Source organism: Perna viridis, chromosome 1, assembly GCF_037379345.1.
Source record: "Perna viridis isolate PV_CMFRI_1.1 ecotype Kerala chromosome 1, ASM3737934v1, whole genome shotgun sequence".
Classification (NCBI taxonomy): Eukaryota; Metazoa; Mollusca; class Bivalvia; order Mytilida; family Mytilidae; genus Perna; species Perna viridis.
Window position 1 is genome coordinate 32,356,734 of NC_142445.1, and position 23,675 is coordinate 32,380,408.

The 23,675-nt window shown below is 33.7% G+C and overlaps 1 protein-coding gene across 1 annotated transcript; it reads left to right on the plus strand.

Annotated features, from left to right (window-relative positions):
* The first annotated feature begins 4,616 nt into the window (after window positions 1-4,616).
* LOC148628412 (ubiquitin-conjugating enzyme E2 N-like) lies at window positions 4,617-18,161 on the plus strand. The gene is made up of 5 exons (XM_088587020.1): window positions 4,617-4,766; window positions 15,534-15,635; window positions 15,985-16,129; window positions 16,717-16,857; window positions 17,547-18,161. The coding sequence occupies exons 1-5, from the start codon at window positions 4,719-4,721 to the stop codon at window positions 17,582-17,584; spliced, it is 474 nt and encodes a 157-aa protein (XP_088443146.1). The 5' UTR covers window positions 4,617-4,718; the 3' UTR covers window positions 17,585-18,161.
* The last annotated feature ends 5,514 nt before the right edge of the window (window positions 18,162-23,675 follow it).

The window sequence follows — 23,675 nt, forward strand, 5'->3', positions numbered from 1 at the left end:
AATATAAATAATTCAATTATAAATATTTATAATTATTTACAAATATTTATAAATAGGCATTTTTGTCCACTTTGGCTTGCCATATATCCATAAATAGGTTTCAGCACGTTACTTGTTACTTATCAACATGTTATTACATATCCTTGCCATTGTGTACTATTTTTTTTAAGTACACAAGGGCCTGCATACTGACATACCTGACAATACTAATATCTTATCCAAAACGGTTAGGTTTAGCCAAATTCTTTTAATTGCTGAAATGATTCTTATTATAAGGCCTACAAAAGTGTTCAAGGATAAAAGTTGTCAGATGAATCCTTGTAAGAATCATTGCCCTTGAAAGAGGAAAAATGATGTTTTTTTTTGGTTTCTGTTTTTTTGGGGTTTTTTTTTTTGTTGTTGTTGTTGTTTTTTTTATTTGTTTTTTGTTTTGTTAAGTTATCAGCCAATATCTTGATAACTACGATAGACAGAAAGAAACTTTCATTTAGTGAAATGATCTTTATGATAAAGTCTTCTTGAATCAAAATTGTTGGACACCTCCTTGTTAAATTTATTCCCCTTGAAATGCAAAATTCACCTAGGTGAGCGATTCAGGCTCCTGCGAGCCTCTTGTTTTATAATCTGCGAGCCGCTAGAGGCTTAGCTAGCCCTTATGGACAACGATTTCTTGTAATACGTATGAGCTCAGAAAAGAAAACTTCGTAAGCAAGGGCTCGGATGTTGATTATTATTTAATGATGATTATGACAGATTGAAAGGACATGGTAATTTTCCCATGGGATTTTACCACAAGTACAATACCACATACGTGTAATGTTGAGAAAAGTATAGACCGAGGGAAGAATATGAGGTTGATATGCGGCTCCCCGCTCCTCGAGATTTCGGTGCCCTCTCTGTCTGAAACGTTGTATATTAAATATATTTTAAACATCCTTTTTTGTGTTTGGGGAAAATAATCCTAATTTTCTCTGAACCTACAACCCTCCTCTTTTTATTTGGATCGTTGTAATGTAATGTAATTATAGGTCTCTGTTTATATATTGATATCAATGTCCAGAAGAAATTCGAATTATCATGGTCGAGACATGGTGGTGTGGCGATTGATGCCTTGGTGCTTTTTTATTATTTTTCTGGCATTGTTCGTTTTGTGTTCGCGACCTTTCGCGGACACTGCATGCTTTTGGTAATATAAAGTTGGAATTTGGGTATACATTGCAAATAAATATAATTGAAAGATATTTGATTCATAAACAAGACATTGGAATAAATTGGACTTTATGAATAAAGAAATGATGTCTTATATTTAATTTTCATAATTAATCAATTCAGCAATATTTTAGATTTAATTTCTTTCAATGATAAATGTAAGATTTTGTTATTAATAAAATCCATGTTGTTTATTGGCAAAAGTGATAAGTAAAAAAGCGATAATTAGGATCCCAATACTCATTGGAAATGTTTTTAAAATGACCTCCGGGTATATGGAATAATTATTGCTAAATCAAAACAATATTACATTAAATGTCATATGAAATATAAATAAGCATACAACATAAAGTTAAAACAATAAATGACATACAGACATACATTATCAGTACAGCACTATTCCACTGTTTTCAATTTCATGTTATCCAAATGTTATATGTAATTTAATATAAATATCAATATAAAACATGAATTTCCAACAAGTAACAACATAATTATTCTAAGCACATATCACAGTACAGCACTAATGTCACAAATGAAAACATGAATCACATTTTTTTAAGTTCTTAGAAATGTTCAAGCAAGGTGAAGAAGTTCGGAAGCAGAGTCAGCATACGTCATTAATACATTTAGTGCTTACTTTGTCATGTAGTAGAGTGAAAAAACGGGTGCAAGTAGCTTGACCTTTTCCTGGTAGGAAAGCGTATACAACTGGTGTCATTTTGTCGTCGATAAGTATGTGTACCCTTGAACACGAATCACTGGACAGCAATTACAGGCAGCTTGTTAAGTTCCAGACTTTAATCATTTAATTATTTGCTTAATTGCTTCAAATTGTGCAAAGCTTGGACCACTTAGTTTGTTTTATGAATTATCTATTTTTTTTTTAAATATTTGCTCAGTATAATAACTGTTAGATAATGCTTACTTTGAAAATAATTATTGCAAAATATTAAATTTTCTATTATTTTTTAAACATCATGAATAATGTTGTTAGCTTTTATTTATTTATATGAAATTATGAAATATAGTTTATTGCAAATCTACAATTTTATTCTTATTTTATATATAGATATAGAAAATTATATAAATGTTATACTAAAATGAAGGGTCCGTCACTACATATTATTAAATTATGAATGTCTACTTTTCAATTACAGGTAATTTTACAGGTAAATTAATAATTACACACCCCTTGAGAGGCCTCTTAATCCCTATACCTAATGAGATGTTGTTTTAATCCAGTAGGCGTTCGGGGAACACACCATATTACATAATTCTTAAGGACGAAAAAAATAGTTTTACTGATTTAAACTTCTTTTGGAAATAAAATACTTGTTGGAAAATTTTAATACGGATATTAATATTTCAGACAATGTACACTTATTTCTTATTTTCATTTACCGTTTTTTATAAGTTAACAACTATTTTGTTTGTTTACGTCACAAAAGGGATATGACACAAGTTTAAAAACTTATGAAGTCTTCTCCCGTTTTTCTAGCCGAGTGAATCTGTAGCTTTATAGATCTGCGGAGGGCATGTCTCTTCGTCTGAGAGCACACAGCTAAAAAAAAAATCCGTGGGATTACACATTAAAAATCGATGAGTAGAAAGTTTGTGGTATTATTATAAAGTTGGAGACCGAGGACAGATATATGTCAAAATGTATTATATTGCGATGACAAATTTGGTTTGTAATACAGGGGAAAATGACTGAAAACATCACGTAAATGATAAATGTACCCATTGCATACTTGTTACAACGATTTATTTCAGTATACTGTTTATATTTCTTGATATGCTAAGTAGCAAGGTAAAAAAATTCTCGCGTCGCAGGAATGTAAACTTTACGTTTTCATTTCTCATCTTGTTTAATGTTTATTTGACAAGTATAAGCTTGCAAATATTTCACAAAAATTGACTTGGCTACAAAAGTTGGGAAAATATGCATTGACCAGTCATGTCTTATAACACGTTCAAATTAATTTAGCCCTAATTAAAGGTCCAGGCAAAAAATCAAAAGAAAATCTCTTTCCTTTGATCGAATTGGCATTTATATGGTAAATAACCTATTAGTTGTCCCGAATTGCGAATTTTCCTGAGGTACTGGTTCCTTTGATAACGAAATTAAAATATGTACCTACAGATGATCTTTTCGTTTACATGGTCCTATTAAACAATATTTTCGAATTTGCTAGAAATACTAAAGGTATTTCTAAAATGGTCTTCCATCATTTCACCTCCCGTATACATCGTAAGGTTGGGAAACTTGTATATAGTATTGTTTGGCATCCACGTACAATAGGGTTGTACACAATCTTACTTCGGTGTTGGATATACGCATAAAATTATTCTGGTCAGATAAAATATCCAATGTACACATGTACATATTAACAAACAACAACTACGTGGATACTTTATTGATGCAAAAGAGGTGGTGGTGGCTTTGGTCATGCATTGGGCTTCCATAATGATCAAGGTTTATCTTCATGTATAAGGAAGAAGGAAAAGATTTATAAGTATAAGGCCTAATACTACATATAACGACGTCCTATTGACAGACTATGATGAATAATTGGAATGTACACTTGGGGTACAATTGAAAGAAAGGCTAACAAAAGAGAAGAGTGGAGGAAGCTAGTACTTGCACAAAACGCCAATTGGCACACCAAGGACTAAGAACTTTTAAGAAGTCCATGCTCAATGTTCCAATAGGCACACCGTGGCTAGGACTAAGAATTCTGCCCTCAAGTTGCCCAATTTGTCACTATAAGCACATCAAGGACTAAGAAGATATCATTGCCCAATGTTCCAATAGGCACATCGTAGCAAGGACTAAGAATACAGGCCTCAAACTGCTCAACTTGCCATTGTAGGCACTTCAATGACCTATTGAGACGGAGATACACAACAAAATGTCGTTACTAGCTGTCTTGTTGTTTAACGATTTACAAAGAAAATATTTTCCACGGCTTTACATAGAAGATCACTTATATAGTGGAAGGTGTGGTCATGAATGCTGAGCAAAATTTCAAAATGTTATTCGTCTGAAAAAAGGAAACTTCTCAATCGGTGAGAAAAGTTTAAGCAAGGATTTATACAAAGCATTTAACTCATTGGTTTAAGTAAGGACTTTGTAAGTGTGACTATGTCTTTTTTGGTTTTTGGTATTGCACACGATATTATTTAAACTGTAATACAGTGACAGTATCGTTTAAGAACCCATACAAATAGACAAATATGTGACAACTTCTATCTGGGTCGAAATAACCATTTTTATTTTTGGAAATAAAATGTTCTGTTACTCCGATAAAAAAAACAAGAATAAAGTATGTCCATGGTTAAACGATTTTATGTTTGTATATTTTCATAACAGAACCTTTTAAATATACACAATTTATGTACGAATGTATTAATACTTAGCTTTACGTTAGCGAAGGAAGATCGCCATCTTGAGCAGTTTCTCACATTTTGAAGAAAAAAATCAGAACCCAAACGGGTGAAAGACAATGGCTTCTGTTCCTGGAAATCCTGGTCTACCCCGTCGAATCATTAAGGTTTTTAAATTGTGTGATTTCATGGTGTCGTTATCTGAATATGAACAATTTTAACTGCACACCGGCTAGGGAAAACATAATTTCACGATTAACAGAACAGTAGCCCACACGTTGAAGTTGACCGCATTTTACTAATAGATAAAAAATAAAGAATCGTCATGACTTTAGCAATTGAATCCAAACAGACTGGTGACTCAGGCTTAGTCCGAATTTCCTCTGACCCTCTAACCCTCCTCTTTTTTATTTGGATATTGGTATGTCGTGTTGGGGTCAGAACAATGTGCCATACAAAAAGTTGGAGATTCAGCGGTTCCACGGTGTATCGCCCTTCATGTGCTTCTTACGACTTCCGTGTTGAAATCGTGTAGGTGGTGCATACCTAGTTCGATTCGGGATTCATTTTTCTTTATGCTGATGTAAGTTTTATCGACTATTTGTCATCAAATCTCGGTAAAAAGAAGTTTGAAAGCCTTAACCCAGGGTCAGCAGCCATTTACTTTTGATTTCCAACTTTGCGTGACGCAAGCGAGATTTGGTTGTATGCAAATGAGATTCCGTCATACACAGATGGTCACGCGAGATCAACAAACACCGCCTTCTTTGTGTGTCTAAACAAGCGTGTGTACTGGAACAACATATTTTGAAAACACCTGGTTGGATCCAATTTACAATTGTTTGGTGATCCTGCTGCAATACTTTTGGTTGAACTGTGAATTTTTTAGATGTGTAAAATATTACATGTGGCACCCCATCCTTAGAATACTCTAATTTAATTGTTTAAACTCAATTTTCGAACAGGTTATTAAAATATGTATTGGAAATGCATTGGGAGGTGTGTGTGTGGGGGGAGGGGTGTGGGCAGAGGGCAATCATATACATTTTCTGAAGACCATTCAAATTTCCTCTGATCCTGCAACTCTAATATTTTTTTTAATCAGTTATGAATATGTTGAGTTGGGATGTCCAAATAAAAAGAGGGTCGCAGTTTTAGAGGAAATTCGATCTAAGTTGAAGGTTAATATTATTTTCAGAAAAAAATTCCAGCCATATCTCTTTGCATTTTATTAAAAACTATCAATAATACATATATGTACTACCTCATATGAATGTATGGTTGATTCTTGCATCTGAATACCAATGTGGTTCTGTTGACTACATGTAAGTCCTAATAGGTTACCATAGATGAGGACATAAATTCCAAATTATACTCTTTGGTCATAATAAAAGATATCTGCATGTATTCACAGGTCTGAGTCCAAATTATCTCAAATATTTATACAACCCCAAACATTTTTCGCTCGTATATTGGTTTGGATTTGTTGTGGTCATCTGGAGACACTTGGTTTTTGTGAAAATATTAGTATTGGTTGATGTTTATAAATTTTAAAACAAGGTTGCAAACTACAACAGAAAGGTTGGTATAGATTTGGGGGTTAGAATTAGGGGCATAAATTGGTCTTAAAACAAGAATTTCATTGAATTTAACAATACAACTCTAATAAAAGTATAGCAATGCCTATGATATTGTTTCACAATATTCTACATGTATACCACAATAAACAGACTTGCATTGATCGTTTGGGTTGTGACTTAAGCCAAGTAAGAATAAGGTGCCTTAAACAAGTATTTTTCAAGAAATAAAGGGAAAAATAATTGTTTATTTCTGGTTTGGTTTTGAAAAAAATTTGTAGATGTCACATCAAAATCCTTGCCTGAATTTTTCAATTAGATTTCAAACATCTTTTACAGTTTACAAATTATAAAGGAAGCCATGCCCTAACAAATCATTTTTTTTTTATATTTGGTCCATTTTCAAGTTTTTTTTATAACATTCCTTATGAAAGTCCATGTCTACATGTTTCAATCAGATTTCGGGTATTTCATACGTTTTTTGAGTAAATAGGTGCAATTTTGAAACTTTTTTCCAATGGATGCCATTTGAAATCCAAGCCTAAATACAAGAGCTTTAAGAAGTATGTCTACCAAATTAACCCTATTTTTGAGATAATGAAGTACAAAGTGATCCATGAATGCACTCTAAAGCAGACCTTTATACTTATATTGAATTTCAAAATGTGCAATATTGTGTCCAAATGATTTGTTGTGTCCATAATGAACTGTAAGTCTCTATGTTAAGTGTGTCAATAACTAATATTGTGTCCACACATGCAGAGTTTAATTGTCTGTGGTTGTATCATGCTGCATCTGGAAAAGCTTTTTATTTTAACTAGGACACATTCTTGTATTGTAGGGTTTCACATTTTCTTTCAATTTGTTTAATTGCTGAGGAGTTTTCTTCACCTATGTATGTTACGGCGAAAGTTATAACATTCACATTAGTTAATTAAAATTTTATTTGGACTTTACCTGAGTACCTACATATTTAGACAAAATGTTACACTTGTCTCTATTGCTATGTGCATGCATCATAAATAAAACATGTTTATATACTAGTAAATTAGTTACGTCTTCCAGTGACAATATTCTTGTAGGATTTAGGGGGCAGGGATTTGATGTCAGATAAGAAATTTATGTTGCACAAGCACAAATATTTAGTTTTAATTCAGAAGCAACTGAAATCATTATTTCATTATGAAAAAAAAAATGCCTCGTTTAGTAATTGAGGAAATATAGAATCATTATTATTCTACTTTTCATTGGAGGAGTAAAATATTCCTTTCAGGAATTTGGAACATTTTTAAAAGATCACTCTCCCCTTGCTAATGAAATGGTTGATGCTTCATAGATTGAACAAAGACAGAGTAATAAAACATAAGACATGGTCCATTTTACAAATCATTTTTGTGCATGAATGCCAAAAACATCATTCTGTACAAAAACATTGTGATTTTAGGATTTAAGAGCCAACACAAATATTAGCTGTTTCAATTTGCAGATATACAAATGTACATGTACATGTACATGTATATACAGTCGACTCCACTTAATCGCATATTGCTTCATTGCATATTTCGGTTATTAGCATAATTTTCTCCTGCACAAAACCATTTCCTATTATTCTATTAGGGAAAAAATTGCTTATTTGCATAGGCCTTGCAGGTGCATTTCGGTTTATTGCATAGAGAATTTTGCCTCATCCAGGTAAAGACAGGTTTTCCCAAATTCTATTTTAAGCGTTTTATTTGCATAGGCCTTGCAGGTGCATTTCGGTTTATTGCATAGAGAATTTTGCCTCATCCAGGTAAAGAGGTTTTCCCAAATTCTATTTTAAGCGTTCGGGTCATGAATATGTCAATCATATTTATTTTTGTAAAAACTAGATTATCATCAATCAGGAGGTGTTAATAATGGATTAAAAACATAATGGACATAAAAGACAATTTAAATGATTTCTAATTACATTAAAATAAACAAGCACCTAGGTGAACGATGACTTCTGACGACATGCCAAACATCACCTTATGATGCGGCTTGGGGTATTTTTTGTCCCTATTTAAATTCTTCCGACTACAAATGATTATCAATGTAAATTTAATTTTCTTTTATGAGCTTAACAGATTTTAGTGAGCTTGGGGTACTAGGCATAAATATCAACCGAAAATTAAAAGTCATCATTCATTCAGTACAATGTCTAATGATATTCAACTACCCTAAGGTGCCCCATACTATCCACACTTTATAGGAATATATCGAGGTCAATGACACGTATAATACACAGCTATCAGTGTACAGTGGTGATTGAACAGAGGAATAAAAACGCACAGACCATTTCAAAAGCCCAGAACTGCAAACATTGATGAATATTACACTGAATCCTGGCAGAAATATGAAATATGGGATTTTCTTTCATAGAAAGGTCAGGAAATTACTTGACTATTTATAGATGAGAAACACGTGGTTTTACTTATAAATACACACAACGTAAAGAAGGTCACTAAACAAGACAAACACAATATATATTATTATTTATTGATAAAAGAACAATACAATGAGAAGGTCTTTAACAATTAAATACCAGATCAGAAATGTTTCCTAATTCATCTGTTCATAGTTACACTGAAAAAAAAAATCAAGATTATTTTCAACTCTATGACAAATAAATATGCCATCCAATTCATTTTGTGTTATGCCTTCATAAATTTCATATGAAGAAATCTTATGACTCCTTGAGGGCCGATCCAGGATTGAGTTTGGGGGGCGTTAATTGAATTAAATGCAGTGCAAAGCAAGGCAAAAATATTATGGGGCGAAACTTGTGGTAAAATTGGTTTTCCAACTGTGGGGGGGGGGGGGAGGGTGTACGCCCAGTACGCCAGTCCTTGGATCCGCGCCTGCTTGATAAGATATATATGTCCAGTAGGGGTATAAATAAGTTGGTGTAGTGCACTAATGGAAGGAACAATATAATGACCTGAGCCAAAATTTTGCATGTCACATAATTTGGTTCAATTTTTCAATTTTTTGGGAATATTATTGCAGGAACTAAATAACAAAGAGCAGGGGATAAGGGATAAAAATAATGAAAAATTAAGGGAAACTTGCTGAAACTTCTTTTAAAAGTCACATTGAAATTTGCGTCCATCTAATATACGACGATCTCTTTGATTTACCACCTTAATTCCTAATCTACCAGTGTCCCAATTCAGACTTACCGACACCATGTTGTTCCAGTACACAAGCTTGTTTAGACACACAAAGAAGGCGGTGTTTGTTGATCTCACGTGACCATCTGTGTATGACGGAATCTCATTTGCATATGACCAAATCTCGCTTGCGTCACGCAAAGTTGGAAATCAAAAGTAAATGGCTGCTGACCCTGGGTTGAGGCTTTCAAACTTCTTTTTACCGAGATTTGATGACAAATAGTCGATAAAACTTACATCAGCATAAAGAAAAATGAATCTCGAATCGAACTAGGTATGCACCACCTACACGATTTCAACATGAAAGTCGTAAGAAGCGCATGAAGGGCGATATTCCGCGGTACCGCTGAATCTCCAACTTCTTGTATGGCACATTTTTCTGACCCCAACCCGACATATCAATATCCAAATAAAAAAGAGGAGGGTTGGAGGGTCAGAGGAAAATCGGACTAGGAAGGACTATACTCGGCATCACATAAATAAGATACTGTTAAAATTTGAAGAAAAATATTTTCTACGACTTTATTGACACCTACCATCGCTTAAATTGTCTTCAATGACTTGCTCATTTGTTAAGCCAAACGGTTTCTCCCTAAACATTAAATCGTTAAATTCTGGTCAGATTTTAATTTCGGTACCAATATTTACATTGTAAAAAGTCGGCCATGTTTACAGTGATTGGGGTGCTAGGAGATGTTGTTTACGTTTAAATGGTTTGTCCAAAAACCGAAGAACCCAGAATGCATTTCGGCGTTATTTCGGATATCTCAGATTTATTTTACGCGAACAACGTACAATACCGAGAAGTTGATCAAGCAGATGATTGTCACCGGAGTTCTACGGGAACTTACGAACTTCGTTTGTAAACAAATCGTCCCGTAAAAACCAACATGGCGGATATTAGTATGGGATTTTCCCGTAAGGATTTGTTACGCATGATTTAAGCTAATAAGCGACTCGTTGGTACTAACACGTCGTGCATATATATGCGAACTATCTTCAGATTAAATAAAAGAAAGACAGCTCTAGCGGTAATTCCTGATGGTTTAAAAAGTAGAGCTTCAATTCGAAAATGTGTTGTATGTGACGTCGAGTATAGTTAGCTGTAAGTCTCAAGAGGTCTTGAAAAGAAGAAAATCTTGATGTCATTTTTAGGATTTTGATATCTTTCCTATTGTACCTCAAATCAAGATGTAATTGTACTAATCACTTATAGTTACAAGATTGTCACCATTCTGGAAAAAAAAAAACAGTTAAATCATTTTGTGTTTATCACACAAATAATGTCATAAATGATAAAAATTCAGTTGTCATTCTAGAAAATTGAAAAATAGGTCCAGTGGCCCCTTTGAAGTGAAACAGTGTCATTTTCAGAAAAATGGCAGTTTGATAGGACTTTAAGGGGGGCAATTTTAGATAACAAGAAAGATTCATGCAACAAATAAGTTAACCTCAGATTTGTATATGCTTTGTTGTTTCATTTTTAGGTGAGAGGTATACACCACAAATAAATAAAATCATATCAGTAGATGTTGTTTATTTACTATGGCATCTGCTGATTCCAATTGTCATTCATTTTGATGTTGCAGCTCCACCTAGAATCTTTCTGTTCTGATAGGGATCATATCCCAACTTCGAGATCCCACCCAGACCAACAGACAATCATTTTTTCATTTAACTTGAAATTCTTTAGGTTTTTCTGGCCATGTTCATTTCATTTCAGTCAGTCACCTCAAATTTCCAGAAATATTTCATGTGTGGTATGAATTTGATTTATAAGTATCATTATGTTTGAAAATTACAATTTTTTGCTTCTATTTCTTTTTATAACGGTTTCAGATTTGGTGAAATTATATACATGTAGATGTAACAGTAGAAAATATATACTTGAATAGAGCTATTTCAATATCTTTTTGCTGGTAAAATCTATCACCAAGCATGCATAGATAATAAGATTGTTATAACAATCTGCTAGTTTTTGGCACAAATTACAGTTACTGAAGGAAAAACAAAAATAAAATTCGTCCCCCTGCCCAACAGGGCTCAAGCTACTTTGGAAAAACAGGGAGAAGTGACTTCTCTTTCAGAGAGACACTAGGGAAAAGTAAACGTGTAGGTTCATCATTTACTAATGCTTTTTAAAATTATGTGTTATATGTTACTTACATGCACACAATATAAGCAAGCATTATCATATATTCATTTTCTTCTATTGAGTTAAATATTACTTTTTTATAAGCTACATTTGTAAGTATTTAAGTATTTTGAACAAATGAAATCAGCCTGCTGACTGAATGATTGACTGCATGGTATATTCATGAAATTGAATTTCTAATCTATACCTCTACCCCTTACCAAATTTGTTACAGCAAAATTAAAATATGATTGAGCAAAGCCAAGCTTCTTGCATTGCATTGTCCTATTGATTTTGGGTTTTTTCAGCAGCACTGGGATAGAAATTTTCAGGCAGTGACATTCTGTTGGAATTTTCATTTTGTTGTTTTTTTTTCCTGATCCCACTTAATCCATAATGATTTCTTGTTCAAAATATCCAGTCTCTTGATATAAGTTAGTCAAAAGTATATCATGTAAAAAAAATATTACTGACAAATCAAGACTGATACTTTATTGACACATATTGTAGGCTGTAGCGGTCGTTACCAACTTGTCTCAAGTTTAAGAAATGTTCCATTGAAATGGTTAATGAACTGTTCTGATATGAAAGATGAAGATCAAAAGAAACGCTATGGGTTTCCCCGAATTATCAATTGAGATAAATTTAACTCCAGTTCAAAGAACCCGCACGACAAATTTGCACGTTCCGTAATCAGTAAACAGTAAAACATGAATTATCGTAAGCTGAAGTGAAGAATGTTCATTCTGTATCCTGTCTTAAATGTTTGAAACAAAAAGCTGATAAAAATACTTACCTGTAACCGATAATTTGATAGATTTCGAAAATTTTTACAATTTATTTTCTCGAACGGGTGCCATTTTTGTTTGAATTGTTATCGGAAGAGAAATAACTCTGGGAAAATACCACTAAAAGACGGAGTACAGTTCTGATCATGGGCGATGTCTGAAAATAAGAGGGCAACTTCACTTCGCTTTTGGTGTCGTCTGCGGGCAAAGTGAACGACTCCAGGGCGACTATTTCGCCCGAATCGCCCAGTAGCGTGAGCCCTGGCCCAAATTTTTTAAAAAGGTTGAATGAGAATCTAGAAATTATTTTTTATTATGGCTTTTTTAACATCAATGTCAGACTTTACCTTGTTTGTTGTAATGGTAATCATGGAAGTCCAATAATTTCTAATCAGACCACCCCTATTCAGTATAGGCACACTTCATCTTAATACATACTGGTAAACAAACCTCAGTACAAAGCAGATAAAGCACACCGTTTTTCAATAAAACTGCTTACATTCATCAGCTGATGTGGTAGAAGAAAATTTGCATTACCCACACTGTTATAGAAATAAAGGCGTAGATGAATGTTGTGGCTAATGTCAAATGCATTTGAATAGGCAAGCCTCAAAAGTTAATTAGCAACATTCAAGCTTAACTACATGTAGCTTTTGGCCACATTTGGCAACCTTCTGCTGCCACCACTGACCAATAAATACAGTATTTTCAAAGAATTGGCTACAAGTCAGTAATCAGGAGCAAGAAGGGGGAGTTTGAATTTTGAATTAGTTTCTCAGCTTCCCATCATAGGCTTACCTAGAAATGTCAAATGGCAGAACTGAATATAAACAATTAAAAATAGGTGAAGAAGGGTTGTATGCATTCCCTTCACAGACATGATTTTTTCCCACTTTTATGAAGGATGCAAAAAATGTGTGGTTGTATAATGGTACATGTATCATGGTTGTTAGGCATCCTTAGACAGCTTGATCTTTAGAAAATTATATCACATCTTGTGACATAATTTTCTAAAGCCACACTACAAAAGGAAGCCGCCCCGTGCAGGTCCGGGTGCTAAAAGAATAGGCCTGCAGCAGCGCTAAGCTTGTCGTAAAAGGCGACTAAATAGTGCTCAGAAACCTAGCCGGGGGCTAGGCGCTCTGCCCACAGAGCAACTGGGATGTGTGCCCCAGGTGGTGGAATGGGGTACCCCTGGCGTGTTACATGCTGGGGTTGTCAGGCTATAATACGGAAAACCTGACCGCAAACCATAGTGGTGCACCGTGTTGGGAAAGATGCCACGTTCCTCGCACGTTAAAGAACCCTGCTGTGGTATTCGATAGGAGTAGGAACCTTTGCGCTCCGCCACAGGAGGCTAAATTGCCTGACCTTACCCATCCCCCTTTTTCCAGTGGCAATCAAAATTTGTCGACCCTATTGTCCTTGTGACCCATCCTTTTTTTCATTTCATGTTCATTTTATCATCCATTTCATGTTCATTGTCTGAATATAGCTGAAATATTGCTGCTCGGACGTTAAACCCCAACAAACAAACAAACAAAAGGAAGCCAGGCTAGGATTGGTTTTGGGGGGTTGTCATCTTAACCATTTAGGAATCAGGGTCCACATAGGGGTCAGAAACAAGCATTTTCTTGATGTTCGGATAATAACTACTGTAAGTGAATGGATCTTTATGAAATTACATGTATACCACAAGGTGCTATACCACAAAAGGAAGCCTGGAAATGACTTTGGTGTTGTCACTTGAGCCATTTAGGAATTAGTTTTATAGAACTTTTTTAAAATCTGAAAAGAAAAGAAAAGCTTGAATTGACTTTAGAATGTCTTGAAGCATTGCATCTGTGTCCCACTCATACAGCTTGCAACTATGTGCAGTGTTCTGCCAAGGTTTTTGAAAAATGGGGTGAATTTCACTCATATGTCTAAATTTTGTGGATGAATTTCTGGAATAGTAGGTGAATTTTTTACAGGTCAATAAAACTTGTCAAAAGTTTACTAAATACCCGTATTTACATGCACTTACCTTGGAACTTGATTTAATTGTCTTTTGTGTGTGTTCATGTCACATTGGTTTATGTTAGTGAATTGTGCAGAATTATAAAGATGATGAATTTATCATAATTACCTTTAGAACTGTTTTTAGACAGGACACATTGACATATACATAAAATTATCCATGGTAAGAGACTAATTTTAATTGAATTTATTGGTTAAAACAAGATCAACAGCCAGTGAACAACACAAATGCCATTATGTGAACAAAAGTATGAGATTCATTGAAACATTGAGACTAGTTAGTTCATAATGTCAAAGACAATTTTAAAGAATCGGTGATTTGCCTTTTTGGTACCAGTATCGTATTGCATATCCCTGAGCGGGTGTACGTGAAAACATGGATGCTGTGAAAATATAGTGCATTTTCTTTTTGCCTCTCTACAAACTAATGTTTTGTCAAAAGATATGAGCAACGACTTATAAAATAGAGCAAACATCACACTGTAAGATGAACTTTTTTTAAAGAAAATCTAACATAACAACATGAAAATGTTCCACTAAAAAGGTTGGTTTGATAAGTGCAAAACGAAAGTGAAAGTAGAGAAAATGGCTATTTATAGTTCAAGACTATTTTTCTGTCCGATCTTCATGGACTCGCCCTATTTTTTTTGCGGGAAATTATTTTTTCACATGTCCGTAGAAGTGCTACATAAGTGAAAGTTTTATTGAATCAATTTACACATTTTTTAAAAAATGCTAAAAATATGCACTTCACTATAGAAGTCTATGGGAAAATTAATATGATACTGAGACCTTTCTTGGCAGTGGCAGCTGGCATGTTGTTATATTTTTTAAAATTTACGATTTCAACCCTAAAGGAGCACCACATGCTCGTTATGTTTAAATGAAAAAGCCCGAAACCGAAAGTTATCACTAACATTTGAAAATATGATATGCCTCGAGGCCTCAAGAAAACTTTTTTTAGGCATGAAAATTATGCATACAGGCAAATTTCAAAAAATACTTCCTGAAATACACAAGTATGTAGCCTTGGCAGAACACATGTGCCACACACACAGTGGCCATCATGCTTTTGATCACAGCACCATGATGTCCTAGCAAAACAATGAAATGGGAAGAAAAATGGTTGTGTGTTTAATGTTATAAGGGTCAAATAATTTCACATAAAAGCATACTTAACTATAATGAAGAATTTATTTATGATGAATTTATTTTGTTGTAGGAAACACAAAGATTAATGACAGAACCTGTTGCCGGTATTAAAGCTATTCCAGATGAAAGTAATGCCAGATATTTTAAAGTTATAGTAGAGGGTCCAAAAGAGGTATGATGTGATATGTATGCTTTAATATCAGTTGTTTGGTATCAAATGAGTCAGTATCTTATAACTTTCAGTTTTAAACTCAAAATTTTATGGACTGATTTTATTAGTGTTGTTAAAACATACTAATGCAAATGCTGTTTGTAGAGGTACATATACATGTGTATGGAAATGGACAAATCTTTTTTAGTATGGATTTGTTTTATTGTTTGCTATAATTGATATGAACTGCATCATAAACTCAAACCAAAAGAAACAATGTTTAAACACCCCAACTTTGCACTTTATGGAGACATCTACCTTCTTTAGTATCTGATTAGTTTTAAATATTTGTTTTGATTTTTATTTTCAGTCTCCCTATGAGAATGGAGTATTTAATTTAGAATTGTTTCTACCTGAAGAATATCCTATGTCAGCACCTAAAGTTAGATTTATGACTAAAATATACCATCCTAATATAGATAAATTGGGTAGAATATGCTTAGACATATTAAAAGGTTAGTTATCAACAACACCTGAAGAAAAGTGAATTTTAAGTTAAACATGATATGCAAAAATGCACATTTCTGCTTGTTTAAAAGCAAAACTTTTACAACAGGATTTTATCATACAGTCTCCCAAGTAACTGTAATGTCTGCCATTCTGTAGGTTGCCTTGATATTTTTCTACCACAATATTTTAAGTATTGTCAATGGGTCATACATGGTAAATTTTAAAATTGTTTTAGCATTTTGGGTTTGTGTCACACTATTGCTGTGTCTTATCATTTACATTTTATCAAGGGTGAATGTTGTATCTAAACTTGCCCATACTGTTTTAGGTGGAACCTTTGCCATTGTATAAAACTGCATCCTGGAATGCCTTTTTATTTACATATGTCAATTATTTTATGTTTTTAAAACTCTAAATTCCCAGTTAACAAGAAAAAAATCATACACTTCGTGTATTAATCAAATGATGAATGAATTGTGTAGTCTTGTAATAATGTTTCAATCAATACCAACTCTGCCGCCTGAAGTTCTTACTCTCTGTATAATTATGAAAAAAAGGTTTTTTTCTATATGTGATTCTTACTTTTGTTTAGATAAATGGAGTCCAGCACTACAGATAAGAACTGTATTATTATCAATACAAGCTTTATTAAGTGCACCTAATCCTGATGATCCATTACAAAATGATGTAGCAGAGCTGTGGAAAACAAATGAAGCTGAAGCAATTAAACATGGTGAGACATTTGTTATATTTAAGTGTGTGATAAATTGATGTTTTCACATTCTACCTGAGACAGAAAATGTACAAGCTGCTTTTTTTTAATATTTATACTTCCCCTAAGTTGGTGATATGTCACCCTGGCTGTCAGTCTGACTGTTCATCTTGACCGCCTACGTATTTTGTAAGGGCATTTCATCATTAACAGTTTAATGAATTTTGACGAAATTTGATAGAAAAGTAAGCATCATATGTAATGTTCCAGAAAGAAGAAAATTATTATCCTATGCCTTCTAAGGGAGATAATCAAAGTTTAAAACTTCTGGATTAGCAGGATTTTTTCCCATTTAAAAAGAATATTATTTGCTTTAGAGACTTTAAAGCATTGTGAAGCAGAAATGAAACAGTTTAACTGAATAATCAGAAGGACAAATTTTGATGATAGTAAAGTAATTATATATGGGTTGAAAGGATGACGGTCTTTCTTCCTAGTCTTATACAGAAGTGCAAAGTACTGGTTTTTGTATATGAAAATGTGCCTATGAACCTTGTTTGCAACATACACATTAAATTTGCTTAGGGTAAGTTTTTGTGTAAGAAAACCTTGTTTGCAATATTTATACCTTACACATTAAGATGCTGAGGGTATGCTTTTGACCTGTCTGTCCTTTCTTTTAGTCATTTCCATTTTTTTTTCTTCTTCAGCAAGACAATGGACTTCGTTGTATGCTACTCCTAAGTGACAATAGGAGATGAGATTGGAGGACTTAACACTAAATAAAGTGCTACCCATTGTGATAAACAGTGTAAAATCACTCATTACTATCACTGAGAGACACATTCTGTCATTGTACATTAACATTTGTTCTCAAGATATCTGATATGGAAGTCATGTTTTGCTAATAGAATATTTTAATGTGTTTAATTTTTAGAAAGCAAAATTTGGAACAGATCTACATTTTATTGTCAGAAGTCATTTGATTTTAGATTTTCCATGTATATGGATTGGTTATATTTTTGCATATGCTATTTTAATGGTAAAGTCTAGAAGCTATATAGAATATGAAACAAAATTGACGCTTTATTTCAGACTAATATGATGAAATTCTATGCATTTTCTAAAATTGATATAAAGAAGAAACCAACAAATGATGATTTATGGGAAGGGGGTGCTTTGGAACAGCGTAAAACAGTAACAGAGATATTTCTGTTAGATGTTGGTGAATGTATTGTTATGTAATGTTTAATATATGTATGTTCTGTCAGGTAGTCACATTTCATTGTATTTCTTTGCTATTTAAATTAAATGTCTTCAATCTTTGTTGTGTTATCTCAAACAAATTACCTTGATCTAAATGTGTTACACAGTTAAGCACCGAAAACTATGGTTTTCAGTATATTATTTTGTAAATTTGCTTAACTGATAAGAAAATACACATATAAATGGTAATTGGACAAGCTGTAATAGTTAAAGGTTTCAATGGTAGTGGATAAATTTTGAATAAATTTTCAATTGTAACAAATCAGTATTGTCACTCTTGAAATTATGGATTAATTTGGCTTATTCAATTCAAAGCATCAACTTCATGGCTCATAATGATAAAATATTGTGATAAATGTCCCATGATTTTTTTTTAGTATGTTTTGTTGGAAAATATATTACAAAAAGCTGTTTATGGTAATTTTCGTCAACTTCCTGAAATAAAATGTGTATACTTCAATTGAACACCGTACTTAGTGATTATTTTGCTATTTTTAATATGAATAAATTGTAGTTATAAAGGTGATTCATTCCAGGCCTTTACTTAGTTTTTTTTATGCATTTTAATATTAGAAAATAATATCTGGTACAGTAGACATATGCATTTTGGTCATTTGAATTGTTTCCCCTGCAACAACTTGACAGCATTGTGTTGTTTTCACCAATTTTGAAAACAGTACTTCCTGGACTTTATCCATCAGGCTTAGGGGTACATGTTATTCAAAAGTTATTACACCATTGTTATTCAAACTGCATAGTGTTTTTTAAAATGCTACCTTATATTTTGGATAAACTTGACAAATTATTTCCTATAATTTAAGCTGTTGAATGGACCATTTTACTTCATAGAGTGATGTTGTTATTTTGCTGGAAGAAAATAATTTTATTTCCCAAATTTTGTAAACAAGTAGTTAGTGTTCATAATTAAAAACAAAAATGTTTCAAAATTTCAGTGAAAAAATAATGGTTTTGAATTACATTATTTGATTTTAAACAAATTAATTTTAATTCCTTGTGTAGCAACTCTTCTGATTGGTTGACATTTTTCCTTATGTCCCATAGACACAATTTTACCATGTGATTGTGATTTAGAAATATTCTGTTATAAGGAAATTATAACCTCAATGCATGTGGTGCACATCTAAAAGTACTGCACTTCCAGGTGTCTTGTGTGTTCGGGGTGATTGAGAATTTCCTTTTCTTCAAAGACTGTAAAATATTATTAATCTGCCTTTTTTGCATAATAAAATGTGGTAAATAATTTAATGATCATGAGGTCAAATAAACTTCAAACTTTACACAATTGTTTGTTATTATGGTCTATATGCTTTTTTGGAGAAATCTGAGAAGAGAACTTATTTTTTTTAAGAAGAGGGAAGGTTAAGATTTTACATGTCATCTCATATTATAGAAATGGTTCCAAATTATACAGTTTTTTGTTGTAATATTTACTTTTTGGAGAAAACTGTATTTTCAGTTTCAGAGTTTTGGGACTTTTTGATATTTTTAACTTAAGAACCCTCCTTCAATAAATTTTATACTTTACACAGTGGAGGCGTGTAATGGTGTCATGCTGTCGTCGCCCATAGACATTTCATGTCCTGAAGAAAAGTCGAGTATAAGTGACCATAAGTGTCTAGATCTTTATGAAACTCTACAAGGTGCCATACCACAAAAGGAAGTCTGAGACTGACTTTGGGGATGTGATTTGAACCGTTTGAGAATTGAGGGCTCAAAGGGGATCAGTAACAAGCATTTTCTAATGTCGGAACGATAGACTGGGTTGTGACTTGAACCGTTAAGGAATTAAAGACCAGAAACAAGTATCTTCCTGATGTCCGACGATAACTTGACTTCAAGTAAACGAATATCTTTGTAATTGCTAAACCACCAACGGAAAGCTTGAATTGATTTATTTTGTTATTGTACAATAGAGACCACTTCTATTCTGATCAAATTCTCAGCCTGTACCTGTATTAAATATTTAATTGCAATCAAAATTCTGAGCTGTATTATGCTTAAAGATTAAAGTTTGTCCATATTTGCCTCAAATGTTCAGGGGCAAATGCTCCAATATTTGGAATTATAAACAGTCCCAAAACTACTTAACAAACCGTTTAGACGTAAGATATGGCTGTACGATCGTGGTGATTATTACGCATATAGACGTACACTGTCAAATATTAATTGGAACGACATTTTTGCAAACGGTGATGTAGATTCTATAACTCGAGAAGTGTTTACGCGTATTTTGGATGCGGCCGCCCAATGTATTCCAAATAGATATGTAACAGTCCGTAAATCGGATCCGAACTGGATGAATAACAACTTTCGTAGACTCATACTTAAAAAACGGCGAATTCATTCACAAGCAAGGAGGTCAAATAGAGAGTCAGATTGGGCAAAATTTAGACATATTCGAAATGAGCTAACTACTCTTATTCATCGCTCCCAAGATGATTATATTTCAAATATGGTTAGTAAAATTGTAAACTGCACACCAACGACCAAAAACTGGTGGAAAATCTGTAACCAGATTTCTGGAATGAAGCGATCTTTAATTTGTCGTTGACTAGTGCAATTTTTCCAACAGATTGGAAAAAGGCAAACGTTACTCCGGTTTTTAAGAACGAAAATGTTAACGAGGTTAAAAACTACAGACCCATCTCGCTGTTAAATATTATTTCGAAGTGTATGGAAAGATGCGTCTATAAGTATGTACATAACTTCCTCTTACGCCACAATTTTATAACTGCTCACCAATCTGGATTTACGGGAGGCGATTCGGCCATAAACCAGCTAGTTGATATATCGAATACTTTTGGTAAGGCTTCGGATAGTGGGAAGGAAGTCAGAGTGATATTTTGTGACGTAAGCAAAACATATAGCACGTATGGCACGCTGGTCTTTTACTTAAACTAAGGAATCACGGTATTTCGGGAAAACTTGGATTGATTTAAGAGTTATTTGAGCGGTAGAACTCAACGCGTTTGTTTGAATGGGGGTCTCTTCGAAAGAACACCCATAGATGCCTGCGTACCGCAAGGTTCGATTGTGGGACCTCTGTTATTTAATATATTTATAAACGGCATCGTTGTAGACATAGATGCAACTATTAAGTTATTTGCCGACGATACTAGCCTCTTTGTAACCGTCGATTCGCCTGCTATCGCCGCGAATATCTTAAATAATGACCTCGCGAAATATTCACCAGTGGGCAACTACTTGGCTGGTAAAATTTAACCCACAGAAAACTGAGACGATTATTTCGCGCAAGTCTACACGAGTGGTACATCCGGTATTAAAGATGAACGATCATGACATACAGGAAGTGACAAGCCATAAGCATTTGGGTATAACATTTTCAGATAACGGATCGTGGCATAATCACATCGACAATATTGTCAGAAAAGCGTTTACCCGTGTAAATGCACTTCGTCGCTTGAGATTAGTTCTTGATAGATTTACACTCGAAAAAAAATGTATTTCTCGTACGTTAGACCACTAATGGAATATGGCGACGTCATTTGGGACAACAATATAGAATATTTGTCTGAAAAAGTCGAGAGTACAAATCGAGGCCATGCGAATAGTAATGGATGGGACTAAACTAACTTCTATAGCAAAATTATACGTTGAGACAGAGTGGAAAAAGCTCGCAAATCGTAAAAAGAAACATACTTATTATGATTCATAAAATGGTGCATAAGAAAGCTCCTGACTATCTTTGTAATTTGATACCAAACACGGTTTCGGACCTGCATCATCATTTTACTCGACATTCCAACAACGTGGCAGAAATACGTACGAGAACCAATATATATTCTGGTTACTTTTTACCTTCAAGTGTCAAGTTATAGAACAACTTACCTGTCGACATTCGTAAGGCGTCGTCGTTAGAAAGTTCAGAACGTAAAATGCCCAACATACTTCTATATCGGCAGTAGAAACGGTCAGGTGCTCCATGCGCGATTACGTATGGATAGTAGTTCCTTGAATTTGCGCGAAATCTTGTCGATAACCCATATTGTACATGCGGTCAATCTGAAACGTCAGCCCATTATCTTCTTCACTGTAACAAGTATGCAGTCATTCGCCAGACGTACATATTGTCGTTAGATTCACCAAAAAGTTTGCTTCATGGATCAGATGCTCTAACTTTAGAACAAAATATTTATATATTTACAAATGTGCAAAAGTATATAGTAGACAGTAAAGGTTTGTGGACACCTAACTATAATCAACTACCTATTAATGCATTTCATCCATTTTTTTCCTAAATACTTTATTTTCTCCTCGCCACATATTATATTCTTCAACATGTGAGCGTGCAATAGAACATATGTGCTAACCAAATTGTCATTCTTATAAGGAGACGGACTTAGCATAAGCTCTGCTTGTTTCCGAATGCTTGTCTTATTACTATTATGTTTTGTAATTTATTGTAATTAAACTATTTCTGAATAAAATATGTTTAAACTAAATGTTCAGGGCTCGACATCTGCGGTCGTATTACGTTGAGTCCAGTGAAACATTTTCTAGACTTATATTTTACAAACCGTAACGGATAGGGACAATGTTTCAACTGTTGGAATATTCTTTTATTCGTGACACCAAATACACGGCTAATAAATGAGCTCCGTGTGAGCGATTCGGGTCCGCTTTTGTCACTCGTTTATTTAGAATATCAGGTTAAGGATCAGACTATGATATGGAGTTATACAGTTCGAGTCTTCGTTTAAAAGTCTATTGGTATTCTCTTTGCTAAACTAATTTTGAACTAAAATTACTACAAGCATAGCTCTCAAAAGTGTAGTCCTTGCACCCTATTGAATATATGGACATAAACAAACGCAACATTCATTTAGGTGGTGTTGTGGCTTTCGTTTACGTGTGTAAGAGAGTAATCACGGGAACCAAGGTTATAGCGGTAATCAAAAGAATGTAACCCAGGGACAGTAGCAAAGGTTTGCGAGCTCATACTGTGAGCACCATAATTTACGGTGCCATAGGGAAGCTGGTTTATGACTTGAAACCATTTAGAATTATATGTGGCCGCATTGAGACTTGTCGAAATATATATACTGTGTCTATTCCAAAATAAGAGCTATATTAAGCCTGGATGGCGTGTCATACTTTCCCTAAATGTTCAAGGTTTGACCTCTGCGGTCGTAGAAAAATGCCTTGCGAAGCGTTTTTGTGTATTTTTTTTACATTATGTTAAGATATTCTTCTGATTGCCTGCTGTCTTTTTTGTGTTTTTTCTGTCAACAGATTTTCCCGCGATTTACACTTTGGTTGTCTTGCTCTGTGTACTCAATACAGACATAAATTAGATAATTACCTCTTAATGCGCTCAACACTTGTGTAATCGTATTTTAAGATTATTTTGTTGGCAAACTTACAAGAATGAAAACCCATCAATTTTCTTTACAGTTTAAGAAAAGTATAAATAGTTAATTATCTATTTGAAAATAGAAAGCCAATTTAATAATTTTAAAGAATTTTACGACATAAACGCTCGAAGGATCCATTAGATAAACATGGTTATAGATAGTAATAAAATTTGTATA

Coding starts and splice junctions, on each gene's coding strand:
- LOC148628412 (XM_088587020.1), top strand. CDS start 4,719: ATGGCTTCTGTTCCTGGAAATCCTGGTCTACCCCGTCGAATCATTAAG. Junction 4,767..15,533: donor TACCCCGTCGAATCATTAAG/GTTTTTAAATTG, acceptor ATTTTGTTGTAG/GAAACACAAAGATTAATGAC. Junction 16,858..17,546: donor AGCTGAAGCAATTAAACATG/GTGAGACATTTG, acceptor TTTCTTCTTCAG/CAAGACAATGGACTTCGTTG.